Source organism: Blennius ocellaris, assembly GCF_963422515.1.
Source record: "Blennius ocellaris genome assembly, chromosome: 12".
Lineage (NCBI taxonomy): Eukaryota > Metazoa > Chordata > Actinopteri > Blenniiformes > Blenniidae > Blennius > Blennius ocellaris.
The window spans coordinates 20,042,437-20,052,878 of NC_137661.1; the positions used below are offsets into that span (position 1 = coordinate 20,042,437).

General features: G+C 41.0%; 1 protein-coding gene across 1 annotated transcript; it reads right to left on the reverse strand.

Annotated features, from left to right (window-relative positions):
• Nucleotides 1–1,642: 1,642 nt before the first annotated feature.
• LOC308137797 (uncharacterized protein) lies at nt 1,643–6,081 on the reverse strand. Its single transcript, XM_080506641.1, has 5 exons — nt 5,956–6,081; nt 4,925–4,965; nt 4,759–4,833; nt 4,082–4,271; nt 1,643–2,396 (listed from the first exon to the last, which is right to left on the reverse strand). The coding sequence occupies exons 1-5, from the start codon at nt 6,020–6,022 to the stop codon at nt 1,849–1,851; spliced, it is 921 nt and encodes a 306-aa protein (XP_080362767.1). The 5' UTR covers nt 6,023–6,081; the 3' UTR covers nt 1,643–1,848.
• Between the last annotated feature and the right edge of the window lie 4,361 nt (nt 6,082–10,442).

Sequence of the window (10,442 nt, forward strand, 5' to 3'; positions counted from 1 at the left end):
AAAATTCAGGTAATTTCAATCTCAACAAGGCACAGTTTGTTTGTAAACAGTGAGACTGCAGTTTCAGAAGCTCACAGAGTAGTACTGGTGGGTAGATGCTGCTGCCACATGAAAAGCACATATGCTGAGTCGGCACTGGGGGAGTTTGCAAAGATTGAGAGACACTGATGCTCTGGAGAAGTGAGAATTAACCCCAACGAAGACCTCAGAGACAAGCTTACAGGAAAGCTGAACCTGCACCTGCCACCTTCTTCCCCACTCACAGAAACGTTAATGCCGTTGTGGTCTTTCTGAACGCGTTTGGGTTTGTGTTCTTGGATGCAAAGCAAGTAGACTGCGACTTCAGTGAGATGCAACAGTTTCCATGAGACATCGGCTCTCAACTGTTGGTTATTGAAGATAGTCAGCTTGCAAGTTATTAGTGAGCCCTCAGTTGGGTTTTTGTGGTTTTTAGCATCCTTTCCATCAGATACCAATCGACTTTGCAGTTCCATTGCAGCAGCCGCAATGGAACTGCGACTGACAGCTTCATAGTGATTCAGGGGTGCCCAATGCTATTAACGGGGAGCCATTGTCCTGTAGGTTTTAGATCTCACCCTGCTTCAACACACCTGAATCTAATGATTCCGCCATGTGTTGAAGCAGGGAGAGTTAAACCTGCATGATAGGGGCTCTCGAGGAATAGGACACCCCTGAAAATGTACATAATGTGGTTTTTGAAAACTCCATAGGAGGCCGTCAAGCCCGGATCCTGTCCACTGTGGCCAGAGGTACGTTTCGTTTGTCCATGTTCGTGCAGACACGGAGGGAAACCCAATCTGATGAGTGAAAACCGAGCTCTGAATAAAAGGGCGACTACGTCAACCTTAACCATAACCTGCACAAACTGCCTGTAGCCGACAAGCTGTCGCGTCTGTTTCCCAGAAGTGTTGCGCTGTCGGTTCGTGCAGCAGCAGCTGAGTGGGTTGGGGGGGGGGGGGGGGGGGGGGGGGGGGTGCTTTGGGGTCTGCTGCTCCAGTTATCTCACCATACCAAGATTGATGATATAATGAATCACTGACTCAGCACGAATCTTCATCGCTGACAGTTTCTCTCACGGTGTCTCCTCTACTGCGTCGTGGAGGCAGTTGTGGTCGTGATGACTGATTGCACATATAGCAAAACGCCTGAAAATTAAAAGGAATTTCTCAACCTGAAATAAATATTACTCAACGGCTTTTTGGAAACACAATTTTCGTTAGACTGCAAATGTTATCTTTTTCCCACCTAATCAACCATAAGACTGTGAGCAAGTAATTTTATTTCACCAAACCCTCTCAGTGTGTGACTGCTTCAGTACTTTTAGCTGTTCCAAAAGAGCCATATTAGAGAAATGTACCCAAAATAAAAAATACAAAAACTATTACGATGTGATTTTTTTTTCAGAAGTGAAACCAATTACTCGTATCTCAAGTTCCCAAAACACACATATCAATAACCACACAGCACAACAGATGTTCCATGAAGCCGATACCAGCCAACACTGGTTGAAAACTGTGGTATTGAACAGGATTTATAGTCTATGACCAGGCTTAAACAAACTATCATACAGTGACAGTCACCCCTTTGTGAACATAGGAATTATTGTTTAACTCAACAAGCTTGTCCTCAGTTAGTGATAAACTGGATTACTATAACAAAAAAAAAAAAAAACATACAGGGAAAGAGAACATGCAAACACAAGAGAGAAAGCCTCATTGGTGATTTCAAATCAGCAACATACTTAAATGACAAGTCAAACTATTATTGTTTAATAATAGTCAATAATTACAATACAAAGTCAACAGAAAATATGTCTGTCTTTCACAATCACGTGTCACAGTCATCATCTGAAGAAGAGTAATAATCTAATCCCAGGACGTGACCAGTCTGCGACTCTGTTATTCTATTAATGGTCGATTCTCCAGGTATCTTCTCTGTTTCTTTACTGTTTGATCTATTCTGGCCAACAGTGGGAGGCTGTGCTGGGGCCTCATTGTTCTCACCGTCTCTCCCCTGTAACGTCTGTCTGGACTGAAAATGACTAAGGTTTGGTAGCCCAGACTGCAATAGCCTGGCGAGTTTCTGTGCTTGAGAGGAACTGACTGGAGGTGACGGACCTCTGAACGCAGCGGCAGCTACGGCAAGCCGGGTCTGATCAAAAGAGAGGGGCTGGTCCTGGACGGCACAGTCCCCCTGAGAGGTCTGAGAGATGGAGTCTGTGCTGAGAGATGTTCCACATCGAGTCTCTGAGAAGGTGGGAAGTCCTTCAGCGAGCGACGACTGCAAACTGCTGAATCGACTGCTGGTAAAGTCAGTGTTGCTTCCATTCTGCCGGCTGCCGCCGACATGTGACTCTGTGCACCAAGGGTTTTTTACTGTAGGACGAAAGTAAACACAAACACTGGGATGTTAAATACAAATTTCTTCTATGGAACATTTCGCTGGACAAAGCAACTGCAGTAAAAAGAAAAAGTCACATGGCCGCTTCTCAACCTGACATTTCTAAACATATCTTGAAGCATATGCTCTGAAATGATATTTACAAATCTGAACAAATCTTGAGCCAATGGAAAATCTTCCAGTTCTTTCGATTAATTTTCCTAAGTCTGTTCCTCTGAATCGAAACCACAACAAATCCACATTAACACGAGCAAAATTTCTTTTTTTTTTTTTTTTCCAGCCCACCCACACACTCACACCCAAGCATACGCATACACACACACAGACATACATACACACCCACACAGATACACACACCAAGCATACACATACACACACAGACATACATATCTACATATATACAGACATACGTACATACATTTATTTGGTTGAGAGGGGGGTGCCCCCCACTCCCCAGGCCGCCAGCCAGGCCCCCACCAGGCCACTACGGGATCTCGTCCTCCACCAGTCCAACTGTGAATAGGGAGGGAGGACCACTACCCAGCCCCCCCGGAGGCGCCACGCCCGAGCTAGCGTGCCCCCCGCACTCCAGCCGCACCCGCCCCGGAACACGGCGGGACCACAGCGGGAGGTGCTGGGGGGAGCCCCCACCCCCCCCTCCACCCTGTGGGGTGTTGAGTGCATGTGGATGTGTGTATTTGTGTTTTGAAGAGGTGGTGCAATGTGTGTGTCTAGGGTGCGGGTTAAAATTGAGGGGTAGCGGGGGCCCGGGCGTTCTACCGCTGCCCAGCGGCAGAACCCCGAAAGCCAGCTGATCCCCTCAAGACCCTGCGTGACTAAGTGTAGTTAAAATTGTGGGCGGCACGAGCAAAATTTCTTCTGAAATACTTTAACAATCAATGACACCACACACACAGTGATCATCATAATAAAAAAAAATGGTCCCAGTCATCAGCAACATCATACATACCGCAGGGCTAAATATTAATAATAGTTTATACACGTTACTGTCAGACAGAAGCCACCACACAGGCCTAGATCAGCTTTCTTTACCGAACTCGCCTGTTGCTGCACCTCAGAGTCATGCGTCTTATTTTTAATTTGTAAATTCGAAATTTACCAGTCGGCTTACCTGTTTGAAACTGAGCGGGTTTAAGACTGAGTGACGTTTAAGACCACGCTTCAATGGTGGGGACAAGAATTGCAGGTCGACCAGTAACTTCATTAAAGTGAAAGAGTGATGATTCGCCCTCAAGTGCAAGTCATACATTAAAACCAGCCTGTTTTTACACATAATCACAACAAAATTAAAAACCAAAAGAAAATGCATAGGAAAAACAGCAGTTTGCCAATATTTTAGAGACCCCACCAACATTTCAAAATCATGTTTTCACACCCTGCATTTACACACATTTCTCGCAACTGTTGGTTATTGAAGATAGTCAGCTTGCACATTATTGGTGAGCCCCAAGTTGGGTTTTTGTGGTTTTTAGCATCCTTTCCATCAGATACCAATCGACTTTGCAGGAGTGAGCAGTTTTCTCACGCAACACAACCTTCACCTACCACTTTACGTATTAGATGAGAAACTGTTTCAAGGTTCTTGGTTGATACAAATGAAATGTTTTTACTCTGTGTTAAGAGATTAATCATCACTAACCATTGATCGGAGAGTCTTGTGGGTCTGCTCTCCTTCTGCAATAAGCCCGAGGGGTCCATGGTTTATGTTTACATGAGGGATCAAGGACTCGTAGTTTGGAAATAAAGCGTTTGTACTCTTTTTCCAAAGTCTCAATCTGTAGTTGGAACTCTGCTATCTTCCTCTCGGGGTAATGGGACAGTTGGGATTGCTGTAGAAAAGAAAGACCCACGCAGAGAGAGACAATATTGTTATTGGCACACCGAGAGACAGACAAGGATCTATCCATCACAGCAGGGACACACATGAGACAGGACTGTCTTTCACCTATCTGTCTTTGTATTATTATCCAATGATGTACCTCAAATTACAACTGCGGTGTTCTCATCTTCCAGCATCTGGCTACAGAAGAAATGTGCACCATGTCATAAATCTACAGTCACAGGACTCAAATGGCCTCCAGAGTCTCCACCTTTCAATCCAAGAGAGAAGCTTTGAAATGTAGCTAAATGTAAGATTCAGAGAATAAATGGAGAGCCATGAAATCTGTATTAAAATCTGTTATTTTAAGCATCTTGTTGAAGCTATGCCGGAAAAAAAGGGATCTGATGGAGGGGGGGTCCAACCTGGTTCTGGCGAAATCAACTTACTGCTGCGGGTAGTGACAGTATCTTACACATTGCAAACAAATAGCTTACCTGCAGGTAATACTCAATATCTTTTTTTATGCTGGGGATCCATTTTTTCACGGAAGATGCAGAATTGAGAGATGACTGCAAAAGAAAAGTCATCAGTGGAAGCAGCAAGCAAAGCACATAGCTCATATGTTAACAAATCAATGGGAACTGTTCATTTTGTCATTACCAGCCTGGGTCTTTTTTCATGAATATCTTTGAGGCGTCCCTCTATGGAGAAAAAAAAAAGGGTAATACGACAAATACTATTCATACCAATATATTATTTAAATTACACTGGAAGCAGTGGTTAGTGCTTTCGTGTCACAATGAGAAGGCCCGAGGTTCAAATATTGGCCTTTCTGTGTAAAATTGCATGTTTTCACCCTGTATGCATGGTTTTCAAATTGTCTTGGGGATAAGAGCTTTCCTGCATGTAAATTGAGTGACATGTTATTTTATAAACTAAAGACAATAATAGACAATGATTAAAAAAAAAACAATGCTCACCACCAACTCACCCTAAATTGCCCCTGAGATTGAATATGAATGTGTGTAGTTGTCTGTCTCTCTCTGTTTGCTCTGTAATGGCCTGGGGACCTCTCCATGTTGTACCCTGTCCTCACCTATAGTCAGCTGGTACACACTCCATAAAAAGTTTCATCTTTAAACCTCAGAAACTTGTGTGATAATCCTGATTTTCCTGGGGTCCACACAAACATGCACTGACAAACTGCCATAAGCAGAAAGTGATTACACTCGAAACCAGCAGTCTGCAATCTGCGGTTCTGGAATGATATGTGGCTCGTTGGCTTTACTTTTTGTGCTCTCTCGAGCTTTCATGAAATTATACCTAATCACGCCAGCTTGGATTTAGCATAGATTAGACAGAAAGTGACAATACTCTACATACATGTATTTTTAGAGGTACTTGGCTGCGGTTCCTGCAGCAGGATTGAGACAAACTGTTTCATCTTTGCAGTTCTCCGTTTGAACTTCACTCCAACCAGTGCCACCGGAAGCATGCCCACTCCGAGTCTCTATTCATTGGAGGTCTGCTGCTGCGAAAATGAACTTTTATTTCACGGTCACCTAACCTGACATAGCAGCTAACAGTTAGCACCGCTAGCTGTCCGCACACATCGCTGTTCCTTATGAGATGAATAATCCTGACTGTGCAGTTAAACTGGAGGTTACTGGGTTTTAGTTTTTTTTTTTTACCTTCTCTTTCTTTCTGGAGCCACAGTCTGTTCAATCTCCCCTGTTGTTTCTCTTCGTTTCTTGCCATTTTGACACCATAAACAGCCTTAATACTGCAGACCAAAACATTTGCTAAACAATACCACGTGACACACAACACCCAATCACTTTATGGCAACTCATCGCGAGAACAGCTCTTGAAGTAACGTCACGAGGGTTGGCTAATAATGAATGGTAATTTTATTTATTTTAATTATATATATATATATATATACACACACACACACACACACACACACACACACACACACACACACACGCACACACATAAATATATAAAATCCGTTTATACTGTGTAATAGAGTTTAAAGAACTTTTGAAATGCAAAATGACAGATCTTCAAATATAAATAAAAGGGTTAAAATTGTGTAATTATAATGATTAATAATAATAATAACTGATTTTTATCCATATTGTATTCATATTTATATTGATATTTATATTAGCCTTCACTTTTTCTATTTTACAGTCTTGAAGACAACCCGTACAACAGCAACATCTCCAGAAGTATACAAGTCCCTTCAAGGGTCTTGCTGACTCTGACTGAAGTACTGCCTTTTGTGAGAAAACAAAACTTCATGACCTTTTTAGACTTGTGGTTTTGGAGCCAGTGACTTGTCACTTCAGGCCCATTTCATGCTCTCAATCACACAGGAAGAAACGAGTAACAGGAAAGGTAAATGTGCATTTTGGCGACATTGTTCATACTTTTTGTAAACCCACAGATCTTATCAAGTATTGCAGGCTTCACCACAGCTTAAACCACCATTTTTTATTTTTTATTTTTTTATATTTGAAGAAGGCAGACTCTGAACTGGCTACATCCAAGGAATCCGTGGCACGTGTTCTTGTGTTTCCTGTTCACATTCAGCAGAACGTCTCCATTACTCTGTTACAGATTTTCGATTTGCAAGCTTTTACCTCTAAAATCGAGCATGTGACTCGAAAATCGAGCATGAGACACGAACCTTTATGATGGATATGAACTTCTTAGAAGGCCCTCTGCTGGCTGATCTGTGCAGGTCGGTGAAGCCAGCGTCACCATGCACGTTCAATCTGGCTGTCTTTCAGATTAAGAGCTCAATTGATTCTAAATTAGTATTTGCTCGGTACAGCCGGCTTTTGTAAGACGAATATGCGGTGCTTTAAGACATACCACATCTGTGATAAAGATAGTGAAGCAGATGCAGGCTCACTGATTCATTATGCACTCGGCCCCAATCTAGAAAGTTTCTGAAAAACAATATCTAAACTCTTTTCAAATGCCTTTAAGACTGAAATAAACTCGGATCCACTTTTGGTTATACTGGGATTATCTGTGCACTTTGTAAACCTAAAGAATACACAGCGCCATCTACTGCTATATGGACTCCTTTGCATGTGGGGAATAAAACACGATGTAATACAAGATGTAAGACAATGTTAAACAGCACTTATTAAATAGGGTAGGATGGGCAGAGAGTTGAGTTTTATTTTCCTCTTATTTGTCTCTCCTGTTACGTTTTGAGTTGTTCCATTTTGCTATTCATGTTGTTTCAACCAATACTGTGTTGTACCGTTCAACTCTTTTTTTGATATTTGCAATGTATGTATAAAAGAACGTTGTATCACAGATGCATTGTATGAAACAAAATTAAAATATTTGAAACCGAGCAATGTGCCAAAATCGTGCCACTTTCAGTAAATTGTTGCTTAAATAAGGACAAAAACACCAGGTCTGTCACCAGTTGTACTTACATATACTTTAGAACACTTGAAAATATTAAACGCTGAGTTTAGGGGGGAAATTGTTTTTACTGTGACAGTGGGATCAAATACACCAAACTGAAGTTAAATGAGATCTTTGCGGAGACATTTAAATCTCATAGTACTGTCCTTTATCAATGACTTACACACTTTTTGTACCAGAGGCTATTACGTCAGTCTATTGTGCAGATATAAATGATGAACTGTACTTGACATCTGAATCATTATGCTTTGAGCGATCAGGATTTTCTGTTATCCTGCCTCATCTCAGAAGAAGATAATGTCGCTCAACATGACAATGCGACCATGCAAGCTGTCCTCTCTCCTATCTTTGTGAGGCTGTTTGATTTCAACTTAGTTTTTATGCATGTCTGACGGGTGCTTACACACATTCCTCACCTTGCTGGCTGCTTGTAATGGCATTGCCCTGTGACCCTGTACAAGAACTGAATTGTTTGATGTTGTTTTGCAGCACTTTGGTTTATCTACAGTGAGATCCTCCTTTTGTCAACATGTCTTTCGAATTCCTGGGCTTGTTCACTCTGATAACGGCTCTTATCATTCATGCATCACTGAACTGCTCTTTTGCCTTTCCTTCAATCTGTGTGCAGATATTATTGTAGCTGACATCTGATCCTCAGATTCACATCTAACGCCCCTGAATCTTTAAAATCTCTACAATCGGAATAAGAAATATTCAAGGATACACTTTGTAACATGTCGTTGAAGTAGGATGGTCAGTTATACGTGCCTATTTTTGCTCTGCGATTTGTTAGTTAACCTGGGCGTGACTGTCTAATGTGTCTTATAAGTGTCTGGATTAAAGCGACATTAGTCGTGTCAATGTCTTCGCCACGGAATGCATTCTTCATGTTTTCATAGTTTTTAAAGTGACCGTGACCAGACGTTCCTGATGTTTGACAAAAGTCTCTGAATTGTGTGACTCGTAAAAGCTGTCCCCGAAAATGTCCGTGATTAGGACATTAAATGACAAAAAATAAATAAAAAATACAATAGCCTGTAATTACAACAGCCAGGAGAACAAACATGCTCATGTTTCTATGAAAGAGCAGCAGATGCAGTGGCATAAGCAGCCACCGGAAACACAGAGGCAAAGGATACAGAGATGGAAGGAGGGAAAGAACCGGACATAACCACAATGATGTCAGTATTTTTTCAGTGATTTCAAATTTTGGAATTATGTTGGCCTTTTTTGAAGTGGGGATGGAGCTTCTCAGTATATTTATTTGTTTAATACTAACATTTAATGATTTTTGATACTCGTGCTTCAAATGTCCTCTATTTCTATTTCACAATTCTGGCCGCATTACATTAAACATTAATCGAAATTTGTCTTGTTCTTTGCACCGGACTACACAACTTTGTTACATGTTATAAAACAGTCCTGAGTACATAGTACATTTGACTTATTTTTCTATCCATACAGAAGATTTGTTTATTGTCATCATAGATGTATTTTAATTTCAGTATATTCAAAATATCAGTCTTATAAATGAAAATGTGTGCAACGAACCCTGAAAGACTCCCACACTTGTATCGGGTATCGTGTATCGTGTATCGTGAGGCATATATCAGAGCGCATTAATGCAGAATTCTCATTGCAATCCCGCTATTCTGCACGCTGCCGCGTAGTAATGCATTTTAATTAGTGCGCCCTTAGAAAGTAAATCCATCCACTTTGGATAACTTCTCAGGGCTCAGTAAAATGCTGAGAGCAGATTACAGAGTGGATTCACTTCCCGGAACACGCGCCTCCTCCGTCGTGACGTAGATCGTCCGAGTCGTCCCTCTCCTTATATGGTAGGAAGGACTCCGCTTTCCGGAATCATGTCCGCTCGCTCCACGTTGGACAAATCGACGTGGGAAACAGAAATCCTCATAAAAACATTGGGACAATTGACCTGAAAGTCAACAGAGACATAAATGATGCACCCCACCATCTTTAATTGTCAATTCCCGCATTGTCTTCGATGATTGTACGTGTCTGAGTCACTCATTGTATATGATATTTTATAATTTTTTTAAAGAACGCAGTCGATTTTACTCCCTTTTACTGTTGGGAGATACAAAAAAGGATTACAATACAGAAAATATACAACTCAAATACAGAAAGTTTTGAGAAAGAAATTAAAGTTGAATGTAACACGGTTCTGAACACGTTCTGGATAATCAGTGGTCGCATTAAAACAGTATATTATTACGACATTTGGCCCCAGCACTGGATTGATGATAAAGTCCGTAGCGTGTAAGGCAAAAATCATATTCAAAAACATTTAAAAGCTTTCGGAAACCATGTCTCGGATCATATTTCACACGGATTTCTGCTATAATGGCATGAGCTTTGTTCTGAACACTGTCTCCTTTTCCATATTTGGCTATGGTAACAAACACTATAATATGCAATACGCAAACTAATGTTTTTTTTAATAACTGAACAGAATTTTGGTCATAATCTCCATTGAGACTTGAGTTTTCTTTTTTTTTTCTTTCTTTAAAAAAAAAAATAAGAATGGAGTAAGTAGAAAAAAGTGAAAGTATGTGATAACTAAACGTTTGGCCTAATATAATTTCTTTCTTATTACTTTGATGGACAACCTTTATTGAAATTGATTAAAGCACCAAAATGTAAAGTTTGAAAAACAACAGCAATGTTTACTGAAGGTCAAAATTAAATTGGTGCT